This window comes from Pyrus communis, chromosome 9 (assembly GCF_041283825.1).
Source record: "Pyrus communis isolate YQ-2024b chromosome 9, ASM4128382v1, whole genome shotgun sequence".
Lineage (NCBI taxonomy): Eukaryota > Viridiplantae > Streptophyta > Magnoliopsida > Rosales > Rosaceae > Pyrus > Pyrus communis.
In genome coordinates this window covers 860,599-874,347 of record NC_142573.1, presented here as the reverse complement: position 1 = coordinate 874,347, position 13,749 = coordinate 860,599, and the positions used below count along the sequence as shown (strand labels likewise).

At 33.4% G+C, this 13,749-nt stretch overlaps 1 protein-coding gene and 1 long non-coding RNA gene across 3 annotated transcripts; both read left to right on the top strand.

Annotated features, from left to right (window-relative positions):
- The first annotated feature begins 3,483 nt into the window (after positions 1 to 3,483).
- LOC137739491 (lysine histidine transporter 1-like) lies at positions 3,484 to 9,980 on the top strand. Its single transcript, XM_088699973.1, has 7 exons — positions 3,484 to 3,894; positions 7,188 to 7,345; positions 7,502 to 7,885; positions 8,393 to 8,892; positions 9,001 to 9,092; positions 9,174 to 9,242; positions 9,343 to 9,980. Exons 1-7 carry the CDS (start codon positions 3,847 to 3,849, stop codon positions 9,439 to 9,441), a joined length of 1,350 nt encoding a protein of 449 aa, XP_088556099.1. The 5' UTR covers positions 3,484 to 3,846; the 3' UTR covers positions 9,442 to 9,980.
- A 2,093-nt stretch (positions 9,981 to 12,073) lies between these two features.
- Positions 12,074 to 13,636, top strand: LOC137749241 (uncharacterized). Of its 2 annotated transcripts, XR_015966380.1 has the most exons (6): positions 12,074 to 12,311; positions 12,405 to 12,495; positions 12,632 to 12,687; positions 12,813 to 12,905; positions 12,981 to 13,060; positions 13,437 to 13,636. It is a non-coding gene; the product is annotated as an uncharacterized LOC137749241 (long non-coding RNA). The 2 variants fall into 2 exon arrangements; XR_015966379.1 differs by lacking the exon at positions 12,074 to 12,311 and having other exon boundaries at positions 12,318 to 12,495.
- Positions 13,637 to 13,749: the final 113 nt, after the last annotated feature.

Below are 13,749 nucleotides of genomic sequence, written 5' to 3'. Positions count from 1 at the left end.
GGGTGCAAAAGACATATGAACATTTTCTTAACCAATTGAACAAGCTCGCATTTGAAAAATACTTCGCATATTAATTGCAAATGGACGTCATCGTATTACAATGTGAGTGTCTGTAATGTAAAGTGTATTATGAGAGTTCAAATATTATGCACCCAAAATTCTTTGTGGGCTCTTATGATCTGTCTTATTTGTTGAGACCTGACTATTCATTCAAACTCCATTTAAAAAGTAAAGGTAAATTAAGTAAAAAAACACGTGTCACTCAAGTAGATAGGTCACAGAAAATTTGAAGTTGTATAAGACCTATCACTTACAAGTGAAGAGAAATATCATTAAACCGTAGTACTATAAGTGGCAATTTGAACGAGTGTTATGTATATATAAACACATTCCTTAAATGAGTAGTGGCTAAACTATTGACTTTGTTGGAGACAAAACAAGAGTATATAATTAGACCTCATGTTTGTGTTGTTTTCGTGGCATACCCGATATCTTAACATGTCATGTCGTGTAACACCCATTAAAGTAAATGGGTAATATGACCAGACGCGAAATCGACCCATTAATATTATCGGGAAACATGACCCGACCCGTTAAAGAAAATATATTTTAAATCAATAAATAATGAAAATCTAAAAAAATGAAACTTGGTGAGTAGAATAAAGCGTAAACGACAATCGATAGTTAACTTTAAATTTAAGGTTTATGGATTATGGTATCTGATTTTGGAGGGTTTTAAAAATCTAAATGACCATGTAACCATCGTCTAAGCGTAGAGGATGAAATCACAAGCATTTATATATGCTTTCATATTTTTCAAACTTGTACATTAATATATCTTCAAAGGGTAAATCAATAAATAATTATGAATTTTATTTGTTTTGAACTCCCTTAAAATACTATTCATGAGGGTTTGTATGGTTTTAAAAATTCAAACGATGATGTACCCATCCTCAAAGGGTAAAGGATGCGATCACGAGCGTTTTCAAATTTTTTTTCACATTTTTTGCATTTGTAAATTAATTATTATAATTTTTTGAATGTGTACGGTATTTTTAAGTTACTTGATACTTTTATTTATCATGTGTTTTTTAACCTCACTCTTTGCCTATAGTATACTATGGAAAAAATAAATAAATAAAACTTAAATCTTTTAATTTATATAGAATAATAATCTAATAATACATATTTAATATACAATATATAAATATACTTATGGCTATTGTATTTTTTAGTAAGATTTTTTAGTAGTTTAACAAATTAAAATCATCAAAATAACTTTTTTCTTAACGTGTCAAAACAGGTTATCCGCGTGACACCCATATGTAAACATGTTAATGACCCATTATTAATGGGTTATTATCCTGATAACGATCCGATTAGTTATCGTGTTAACCCAAAATCCGTTATTTTCGTGTCGTGTTTATGATTCGTGCAAGAAATTATCAGATCTATATATAATCATCACTACCATGTAATGGAGGGTTAGGTTAAAAAATTAACATTCCAATTTTGTGTCACGAATTTTGGTAGCGATAGAGCAGCAGCCCATGTCGCAATCTGAAATTATACATGCCAATGAAATTAATGAGACGGTTCATAATATGGAAAGGGCGGCTAATGATTAAGCCTTGAAAGAATTAAAGATTCCATTGTGCTTAAAATTTAATTTTCTCAACATAAAACCCAACATAAGTTTTTTACTCGAGTAAAACCTATTGACAAGATTTCATATCAGTAAATTCATTAATTATGTTTGACTTTATACATTTAAAAATTTTTGATACCTAAAATACCCCTATTTGAATGTTTGATGTACACAATTAATTCTATACGGATTGTAAAGGAGAGTGAATGATTTTACAAAAATAAAAAAATAATAAATTCGTTGCCTAATATATAATAAAAATAAAACTTGCCTAATATATGTAATAATACATGCTTAGTTTAGGCAATTAAATTGTATTTTACATATAAATGTAGGTAAATTATTTCACACACACATATATAACCAAAAAAAAAAAAAAAACATGCATACTGTATGTAAAAATTCAAGCAAAATAATTTACCTATAAAAAAATATTATTTGATTCAGTGCACCTACTATTCAACTTTTAAAATGTTTTTTCTTTAGTCGAAAAAGATGTTAGATTTCAAAATTTAAAATGTTAGATTGCTTAAACAAAAGCAAATTAATTTACTTACAAATAAAGCAATTTTATTTTGATTCAAAATTAGTTTACCTATTATTTGTACATATATCTTATAATAAAAAAATGTGCCAAATATGTGCAATAATACATGGAAATATATATTACCTACAAAATAAAGGAATGTTATTTGTTTCAATATTAATTTACCTACAAAATATGCGTTATTGCTCATCATAAATTTACATATAGGTAGATTAATTAGTTAATATGCTTGAGCATATAGTAGTACTATATATATATATATATGTTAGGGGTAATAATATGTACAATAACTATTTGTTCATTGTAATTAAGGTGAGTAATTACATTTATTGATTTATTTGGAATATTGTGGTACAAGTTGTAAATATTTTGTAATAATAGGTTAATAACTTCTCTACTTGGCAGTCATTTTCAAATTTGGGTTTTATTTTGATGTTTGTAAGTAGGTAGGTTTTTATTTAGGAAATAAGAGTTGTAAGGGTCTATATCTAAAGAACTCAATATATTCAAATGGCCAAGCATATTTAATAACTGGAAACTAAATGGCTAAAAAGAGAAATGAATTATTTGAAGTTAACTGAAGATTTGATGCAAAATCGAGCGCAACGACGTTCTAAGATTTATACATCATTTAATAAAATAAAGCTTTATTGTTGTAGTTTAGTTCTTGTACGAAAAATATGCAAATGGTGTCGACAGATAGATCAAACCCTATGGGCAGTGGTGCAAGTTGGCACGCTTACCGTCCGCAAGGGGCTGCTGGCTGGCCACGTTAATTTTGGTCCTAACCCTAGGACCACGAAACCTGCTCGATCAATGTGCATGTAGCAAGTGGGGTTACCCCGATAGCAAATAATACAACGAATTAGCTTGATCCACCTGCTATATATCTAGTAACTAAGCTATGACAGCTACTATCCGATTTATATAAGATTTTTGTGAAACGGGCAACTTTTTATCCGATTTACATAAGATTTTTGTAAAACGTGCAATTTTTTGTGCAATTTAGTATCAGGTCATCTATATAAGTCGAATGTAAAATTTACTTTACCGAAATGCGTCTTTATTATATCAGTAGTGACTTAAAAATACATATTTCGTTGTTTATGGTAACACTTCTAAAAATCTAGGTACTCAGATGGTGATATTTATCTTAAGTCAAATCGATTTCTTTTCGGGCAGTATACTTATGAATTATATTAATTATACGCCTCCAAATTTATCCTGGAAATTCCTTTCCTTTTTTTTTTTTCCCTTCTTTTTGTGTTTGAGGTGGATCTGGATATCTCCAGGAAATTTCAGCAGCGAATGGGGTTCACTGATAAAAAAAGAAAAAAGCTTTGGATTTTTCAAAGTCAAACAAAAAAAAGTAGTCGTGGAATGGACAATAAAGATAGATGAATGCTGACTTTCTCTGCTGAGTTGGCAGGGTAATTTTTTCCATTCTACACGTGCGAGCTTGAATCTCTTCTTTGTTAAATAGAAAGAGCACCCTCGTTAATTTCTGTGCTTCGGACTCGACTTGCGTTTCCTCTCGGGTTCTCTCTCACTCTCTCTCCCCCCCTCTCTCTCTCTCTCTCTCTCTCTCTATATATATATATACATCTGTGGTGTTGTCTTTGTCGTGTATCCTTGCAATTTTGTACCGGCCATGGGAACCCAAGCTCCAACTAACGACAACAATTACAACGGTGCAGAGGTTAGTCTCTCTCTCTCTCTCTCTCTCTCTCTCTCTCTCTCTCTAAATCCAATGTCTCTAACACTTTCGAAAGTTCTAATGATGTCGGAGTGCCTGTGTTTGTTAACATGTTTTTATTTTTCCGTTCTCGAATGCTCTAAGACTATCATCTTTCGTTTGTTGTTGTTGTCGGATAAAAGTTGTGTTTGTTTCCTGAGAAAATGCAGCAACTTGATATCTAAGTCTACAAAAATTAGACCTGTATTTCTAGCAAATTAGAACATTATTATATAATTATATTCATATTAAATACAGAAATCATATATCAATATTATCTCGTATATGCACTCTTTTTTCGTAGGGTTTTGAGCCTTCTGGTGTTTGTGCTTACTGTTCAACTTGTTTATTCTAATTTGTCAATAAATCACTTCACTTAATTTGGTTGAAAGATCAACGTTCCTATCCAATTTAACTTACGGCTTACGGCATCCTGTTAAATTTCTATGACATTCAACCTCCTTCTTTGGATTCCTAGACAAATAGTTCTGTGGAGGTGACTACAGATACCTAACACAATTTATGACCACATCTATATAGTCTTTGCGTTCTTTCTCATCAAGCACAAATTATGCTAAGTTTTTAAACACATGCTTCTCACGGAACGAGGTGATATATTGTAAAAAAAAAAAAAGTAAATATACTATTTTAAACTAAATATTTTTGTATTATAAGCGACTTGAGAGTGAGGATTCAAAAGTAGACACCGTTTTAAAACGTATGAGGATTCTCTCTCCTCATAATCTTTCTTTACTTTTCTCCCCTTTTATTTAATGGGTTACGATTTACCATATCAACATCTTATATTTCTTTTTTATAGAAATAATAAGACAAAAAAAACAATATATAAGAGGAAGGAAGGGAAAGAAATGAGAATAGAAAAGGAGAGAATCCTTCTCCTTTTAAAACGTCTATTTCTTCTTCTTGTCATTACATTTTAATTGATGTATTTTGACTTTAGCTACATCATTTTGTATTTTGTTTGAAGTTTTGTGCGCTTATAATATGAACACACAAGACGATACTATTTGCAAGCTAGGTTGTCCAGAGATATTATTCGGTAGCTAGGTTGTCCATTTAAGAGATTTTTCGATATGCTTAGAACACATGATAAAACACCACATATCATTATACAACTATAAGAACGCTTGAAAGAAAACTTCTCTCTAATTATATAATATTATGCGATTCTTCTCCTTTATTTTGAGCACATTGAAAAATCTCATGTTCACTTGATTCTCTTTGGCAAAATGTGTAGTATATTCTATGTTGCATTTAATTCCATAAGCTTATCCTAAATTGCGTGACTTGATTAGTTGGCAAGATTATGACTTGTTTGGTATCCTACTTGAGTTCAACTTTTTTAACTCAAAAACACTTTTTGAGGTTTAGGCTTTAAATTCTTGTTTGGTAGGACTCCTTTTAAAAATTGGATTCAAAACTAACTTAAAAATATAGGCTATTTCTTAAAAACACTAAAAGTGAGTTTTTAGAATTTTTCTGCTCTTTTCTCAACATCTTCTTGTGCTCCTTCCTAACCCTCTCTTTTTTCTCTCCCAACCCTCTCTTTCTTCTCTCCCCACGTCACACCTTGTCTTCTCTCTATCCTCAGCCTTTGTCTTGTCTCTCTCTCTCTCATCACCATCTCTTTCTTCTCACTCCTCACCTTCTCACCGTAATTTTTTGCTCTCTCCCTATCCTCCTCCTGTCTTTCTCTCTCCTTGCCAACTATTTCCTCTCTTTTCTCTTCCCCAATTCTTTCTCTCCTCCAATTTTTATTCAAGGAAGTTTGAATTCAAACTAAAAAAAATTATTTTTAAAAATTCAACCAAACAGATTTTTGAAAATTTGAGACTTAAAAGAAAACTGTTTTTAAGTAATGTTATTTGAAAATTATTTTTAGGAACAATCAAAATTTTTGGGTAGGATACCAAACATGCTCTTAGCTTTCCAGTTGTCACTAGGATAATCCACAGGATGGATTTCTATATCTAGAACAAATAAAGTAATGAATAAATTTTTGTTTGAAAATTAGTAAAAAATTACAAGATTTGGATTTAATAATATGTTAATGGGCCGTAACCAAGCTTGACCGCTGTATTGGTCGTCGACGTAAGGAATTAGTGCTGGGCCCGTTATATGGTAGGCCCAATGTTAATAAGACAGGTTGACAGAACTAATATAAAGGTCTTTTCAGCTTTTGAGTTTTGATTCCTCCACAGAATAAGAGGATAACGGAATCCGGATGCCAAGTACCAAAGGTTCATTGAATTTTTTTTTTCCCGAAAACCCCTTTATTCGCCTAGAATACCAATTACCCACCATTGTCGTTTGTTAATTATTTTTCCCTTATTCGTCCTTGATTTACGGAAGATATTGGAAAAAGATTCTAGCCGGATTCTTTTCCTAGGGATCTTAGGGGTTTCGTCATCGTGATTATTTATTGTATATTGTATGGTCAGAAATCATTTCAAAATTTAAATTTTAAAAATTAAATATAAATAGTACCTAACGAAAACTGACTGCACGATGTACGATGAACGGTCACGATCACAGGATCCTTAGGAAAAGGATTCGGCGAGGATCCTTTTCAGAAGATAGTTAGCTTCATGCACGTAAAAAAGTTAATTTTGCTCGCAATTAAATTAAAGTTTCATACAGTGTGTTAGAATATGATTTGCAGTTAAATTAGAATAACTTTTTTATGTAGAGTCAAGTTTCTAGCCAACCCACCTCCGACGGAAAGAACTTCGCTGCTGAAAAAACTAGCAACAGCTCTTGCTGATGACTTTTCAGCAGCCAAGTCTCGTTCACCTCTAACCATATTGATTTCATTCAAGCGAATAATGATAGGATAATACTTGTGTTCCTCTTTTGAAAATACAAATTTTATATCGGAACGTTCCATTTCTTAATTTTTATTTAAAGATCACCCTAACAAAAAATCATTTTAATCGGAGATTATTTAATTATTTTAAATTATAGAACAAATCGATAATAAAAAAATGTATAGAATAAATCGAGGTACTAAATAATATATTCATGATGAAGCGTCCATTATTTGATATGTTTAGATAATTAAATGATCACCAGTTCGAATAATTTTTTGTAAAATTAATTTTTAAATGAAGATTAATAAGTTGAACAGTTCCGATCCTTAATTTTATTGGCTTATGGGATATTAGTCATTTATTTGGGTGAAAATAGTTGATTGTTTTGTTTAAGATGCTGATGAAACATGTTACTGTGTATGATAGACTGATGAAAAATTAGCAAAGCAGAAGAAAATCGACGAGTGGCTTCCGATCACTGGTTCAAGGAATGCAAAATGGTGGTACTCAGCTTTCCACAATGTCACTGCCATGGTTGGAGCGGGTGTTCTCAGTCTCCCTTACGCCATGTCCAATCTTGGATGGTATGTTAATCCCAATCAGTTCAACCTTAATCCTCTGTCACTAGTAAATAATTATACAATTCTTCAAATCACTTTGGAAAGTAATTTCCGCGTACTCCTCTCCCTGTACGCCCTTGTTTACTGCTGTTAATTTGCCTTCACATTGTGGTAATTCAGGGGTCCTGGTGTGGTAATTCTAGTGCTGTCATGGATCATCACACTGTACACACTGTGGCAAATGGTTGAAATGCATGAAATGGTTCCAGGCAAACGGTTTGATCGATACCACGAGCTCGGGCAGTATGCATTTGGTGAAAAGCTTGGCCTTTACATTGTTGTGCCTCAACAGCTCATCGTCGAGGTCGGTGTCAACATTGTATACATGGTTACCGGAGGAAAATCACTGCAGAAGGTCCACAATTCTGTGTGCTCAGACTGTAAAAATATCAAGTTAACTTACTTCATAATGATCTTTGCATCTGTTCACTTTGTCCTCTCCCACCTTCCCAACTTCAACTCCATCTCTGGTGTGTCTTTGGCTGCTGCAGTCATGTCCTTGAGGTATAGATTCCGAACTTGACTCGATTGAAAATATTTTTAGAATGACTAAGCACTCGTTTGAGATTTATTTTGGGAAAGCTTAAAGGCGCCTTCACAACCAATAGTGCTTTTAGTGGCTTAGATTAGTTGAAAATGTTTTTGCGTTATGGATATATAAACTTGTCATTTTTCATGCCGTCCAATGAAGTGCTTTTATTGAAAGCACTTTTGAACACACGTGTTTTTTTTTTTTTTAAACCATTCCCAAGCGGGCCTTAATAGTGCTTTCAGACCAACAAAAAATACTTATGTCATTATTTGACAAAGAAAAGTTAAAAAGAGTTCATGGATTATAAAAGTAGTTCGAGTTTTATAACAAATTTAACGTGTTTATTCTAAAAAGCAGTAAAGCACTTCCACAAAAAGTTCTTGAAAAAACATTTTTTTAACAGGTCTTTCATTTTGTTAGTTTTTGGTCCAAATTAAAGTTTAATTAATATCTTTCAATTGATTTTGTGACGGATGCAGTTACTCTACCATCGCTTGGGCAGCCTCTGTGGACAAAGGTGTGGTAGAAAATGTCTCGTATGATTACAGATCTAAGACTACAACAGGCAATGTGTTCAACTTCTTCAATGCCTTGGGTGACGTGGCTTTTGCCTATGCTGGTCACAATGTTGTTCTTGAAATCCAAGCAACAATTCCATCTACACCTGAGAAGCCATCCAAGGGACCCATGTGGAGAGGAGTCATCGTCGCCTACATCGTAGTCGCCTTGTGCTACTTCCCAGTTGCTCTGATCGGATACTACATTTTTGGCAAATCAGTCGAAGATAACATCCTCATGTCACTCGAAAAACCTAACTGGCTCATTGCAATGGCCAACATGTTTGTTGTCATCCATGTCATCGGAAGCTATCAGATTTACGCAATGCCGGTGTTTGACATGATCGAAACTGTACTGGTAAAGAAGTTGAATTTCGAACCTACTAGAACGCTTCGCTTCATTACGCGTAATATATATGTCGGTAAGTACCCTTTTCCCTTAATTCCATCAAGTTATAGCACGAGCTTAAAGGAGCATGTTGTTGCCTGGGGTGGATAGATGAGTGTTCTAAATTGACATTTTATTGCAGCATTCACCATGTTCATCGGCATTACCTTCCCTTTCTTCGGTGGTCTCCTTGGATTCTTTGGAGGATTTGCTTTCGCCCCAACAACTTATTTTGTAAGCCCGCAGTTTTTCTCCACATCTGATCCGTAACGTTACTTGTACATTTTGATTTAATCCTGTTATAACTATCTGCAGCTCCCTTGCATAATGTGGCTTGCCATCTACAAGCCAAGGAAGTTCAGCTTGTCTTGGTGGTGCAACTATGTACGTTCATTTGTACTCATACTTCGTTGCTCATAAGTTTTCGTTTCCTTTTAATTATATATTAGTTAACCTAATAATTATTTTACTTAATCATTTTCAGATCTGCATCTTTTTTGGTGTTCTTTTGATGGTGCTATCACCTATCGGAGGATTGAGATCGATCATCATTCAAGCCAAGACCTACAAATTTTACTCATAAGTCCTTCGCCACCCTATCCGAGAAAGGATACTAGGTTGCTGCAAGATGCATCTCAGAAACGCGAAAAAGAAAATGAAGCCGTTGATGATGATGTTGGAGAGTTAATTAATTAGGACTGTGTGCCTCGAGGGTCCTGCAGTAATCGAAGATCTGAAATAAATTGGAAACACAGATTGGTTTCATGGGGAAGAATTCAAACCATATCACCAATTGAAGGAACTTCAAAGGATTCTTCTTTTGTTTCATTTTCTCAGTTTGTGGTTGTGGATATGTGCATATATTTATATGTATCATCTCAATTTCTTTTGCTTTTGTGTTTGTTTTTCTGCATTTTTATTTGATCTCTCTAGTAAAGATTGATCAAATCCTAAAATACATGAGAACAAATCTAGTCTTTTGTGTAATCAGTACTCTTGATAGGGCTTAGGAAAAGAGTATTTGGAACTACATTTTCTCTTTATGTCGCTTGCTGTTGATTTAATCTCTTTGGTGTGCAACATTTTCACATATATTTATCAATGACGGTTTGAAACTTTTAATAGTTGTGTTATGGTGTTATAATGTGACCTGTGCCCAAATACTGGCAATGGGGATGCTTCATTGAGTTTCCAAAACTCTGTTTCATATTAAAAGGCACATAAATCACCATTTTAAAGAAAAAAAAAAAAAAAAAAAAAACGTCTGAACCCAACTATTATTACACCCGACTAAGGTACACTCCAGAATTTGAATTCAGTTGACACGATAAGCCCAGCTTGATGGAAAATTTTTAGATGTGACGGGAACACGGATGGTACACCACGTGTCTCAATGCAAGTGGTGGAAAATTTTAATTTTTAAGTTATTAATATTTTAACACATATGACCCACCATTTATATTGAGACACGTGGTGTACCATCTCGTGTGACGGAAACACTGAAAAATCTCTCCAGCTTGACCTTTGTAACTTTTCTTTGGAGAAATCATCATTCCACAAGTGGCAGTTAAGTTGATTATATTTATGTACGGAACTAAAGAAAATGAGAAACAGGTCAATTTCCTCTTAACATGCCCATTCCAATTCCACGTTGTCTCATCAGTAAGGGAGAATAATGATATCTACTTACAAGCAGACGAACAGTGCCATGAGTCATGATTCCCCAAAACATCTTGAGAATTTGCCTTCCGGACTCATTGAAACTCTTATTTCCCTGTAACTTTGTATTTTGTGTTGTTTTATCAGTTGACTAATTGTATCACTTTGCTTTTTTATGGTAACTTTTTCTAATTTCGAAAATAGTTGCATTATATCATCCATCATCTTAATATGTTGTCAACCTTGTCTTACCGTACTGATACTAAATAGTCAAAATAATCTTAATATAATATGATTAAAGTATCTATTTGCTTCTTACCCTGTAAGAAAAATAACTTACAACTCTAAGACGTCATAGTAGCATCCTAAATCAATAACACGACATTATTTATTTTAAATTTCTTACATATCGTCTTATGATAACGTTAGAACACTATTATTTAACGTATCTTTGTTTCATGTAAGTCTATCTTTTCGATTTGATACAATAATACTACGTTTAGATGCCACATACAACCGAATAAGCGAAATAAGTGCAAGTCATAAACTGACTTGTGCTACAACTAACGTACACTTGCAAGTTGCAACAAAATAGAGGACTACAGTATGTCCCAGGACTCCTGTATCCCGCTACTCTTCCCTACAAGCACCTAATTAACCAACTATCATTTTCCAAAAAAATAGCCGACCAATCAAACAGAGTCGACTCAAGATAAGAACTCTTTTTTTTTTTTTTTTTTTTTTTTTTTTTAATATACAAAAGATAATATAATCGACACTAAATACATTTGAACTATGGAGATAGATTTCAAGATAAAACATGAAATTCAAGTCTTATTTCACTCAAAAAAAAAAAAAAAAAAAACTTAGTTAAATTTTATATATACTAAAACCCGGTGGAAATTACTGTTCATTAACAGTGCTCCACCGGTTTTGCCCCTCTTTCTCTTCATGTTTTTTCAGCTTTAGTGGGGTTGAATGGTGAATTGTCCATTTTGCCCCTCTCTTGAATGGTGAATTGTCCATTTTGCCCCTCTCTCATTTTTCTTTCCGCCCGTGCGTGCGTGTTGTGTTTTCTAAGGTTCCAGCTTCTTCCACTTTTATCTGCTGCTGCGTGTTAGTTCCACGTGTTGGTCATCGGGATCATTTGGCCCGTAGTGTCAGGATTTCTATTTGCTTCCAGTGGCTTCCAATTGCTTCCAATTGCTTTCATTTGCTTCATCTCTCCTAAAATGAAAAAAAAAAGACCCTGCGTTCATCCAACCTTAGAATCCCGAAACCAAAATTCATCCAGATCGTTCCAATCTCCAACGGCATATCGAAATATCCAGTCGCTTGATTCTCTATCTAAAATACCCACTCATCGTTGCCTTATCTCTGATGATTCAATTGGCCGGCGACGGCTTCTAGGATTCTAGCTCGACTTCTCTTTCAAAACTCAGCTCGAGTGCTCGGATATTTGTTTTTGGATGGCTTTGCTCCGCAAATACAACTTATGTTTAAATTTTGGTTTTTGGTTTTTATTTTTTATTTTTTATTTTTTTTTTAATTTTGACTGTTTTGTTTATGTGTTCAGATGCTCGATTTTCCTACATGGCGATTTCTGCTGATGACCAGAGAACTAGACCTTGCTACTATAGGATTCCTGAGTAAATTTGGTTTTCGTTTGTTTGGAGATTTTGTTTCCAGTATCCGTTTTTCAACTGGTTGTGCATCTTTGTAAAGCTAGATCTGTAAACGTTTTTTCTGTTGTTTTGCATGGAACCAGAGCCTTTCCGTGCTCGAGCTCCACAGGTATGGCACCGCCCTTTTACATGTTTTTGCTTTGATTCCAGTTTTTTCCAAGGCTGACATGGCGATTCTCTGCGAGGATTGCAATGGAAGAAGGTGGCTGCTCTGTGATTTTTGCAAAGGGCAGAAAACGAATGTGAAATCCTAGACCAATCGAATCTACGGCCGATGCCCATCTTGCAGAATTGTGAGTTTTGAACTCCTCCTCACAAGAGAAAGCCCAATAACTTTTTGTTTCTGAGGTTTAATTTTTATGGAATTTGAAGTGAAACATTTGGTGCTTAATTTTTAGGTTTTTTTTAACATAAATTAATGTGTTATAGGCTAAGTCAGAATAATGAAGGACCTAAGAGAGCTTTATTTGGAAGTAGAAGTCAAGGTAATTGTTTGCTCCCAATCCTCATCCTCTCTTCATGTTGTTTCTTTTTAAAGTAATTTTTCCACCCCTTAAGCATGTAAAATTTTATTTTCTTCTTTTCTTGATGGATATGCTTTTGTTTGTAGGTTGATCCTGTTGTTTCATTTTGTGAAGCAGTGTAGCCTTTGTCAATAAAATGCTTTGCTGAAACATCCAATAAGAAGAATAAAATAACTATGGTAAGAAGCAACCTAATTTCAGAAATTTTATGTGATTCAGTTTTTAAATTATAATCTTCTAAAAACCTTTTGTAGATTGCTGAGCCATTGGAGAGAGGACTTGCTGAGGACATTGAGTATGTATATAAGCTACAATGTTCCTTTCTGCAATGCAGGTTGAGTATGATTTCCTAGATTTGATTTATGCCATCCATTGTGTTAAGTTGGTTAAATGTACTATTTGGCTTTTGGGGTTGAATAATGCGATCTGAATCTTGGGTTTAAAATTTTTGTAGCCTTGAGTTGATCTTGATCCAGAGCTAATGCAAATGGATTTTTATTATTCCTGTATATAAATGATGGCTCTTGAATTTTTATTTTATTTTATTTTATTTTTCATTTATTGATATCATAGTTTGCCATCGTCTGTCCAATTCATTCATGTAAAGTATTACTGCTAATTAATTACAACTGTATTAAAATTTTGTTTCAGTTGTAACCTTTTTTTTTTTTTTTCTTTCTCCCTGATGATCCAAATTGTTTTATATGCAGTGACTGCTTCAAGGAAAATGTGCTCTTATGGGATATTCTATGTTCAAGTAACTGTCAATGAGGAATACTAGACTAGCCATTTTTGTATATCAATGACAAGGCATTTCACAATGTCTTTTCTGTAAGTTACATAAACTTAGACAACTTTGTAAAAATATTTGCTCCATTTTCTACTTAATATTTATCTTAGTCTTTGGTTATTTATGTGTTCAAAATATAGTCTATAGTTATATTTTCGCTTCCGCAACAACGTGCGGGTAAAATTTACTAGTAACAAACTAAATACATAGTTTGCAATTAATATAAATATGTA

Bases quoted from the DNA above. Each gene is read 5' to 3' on its own strand.
- LOC137739491 (XM_088699973.1), top strand. From the start codon at position 3,847: ATGGGAACCCAAGCTCCAACTAACGACAACAATTACAACGGTGCAGAG. The intron at 7,886-8,392 runs GTATAGATTCCG...TGACGGATGCAG, and splicing joins GCTGCAGTCATGTCCTTGAG to TTACTCTACCATCGCTTGGG. The intron at 8,893-9,000 runs GTAAGTACCCTT...ATTTTATTGCAG, and splicing joins TACGCGTAATATATATGTCG to CATTCACCATGTTCATCGGC.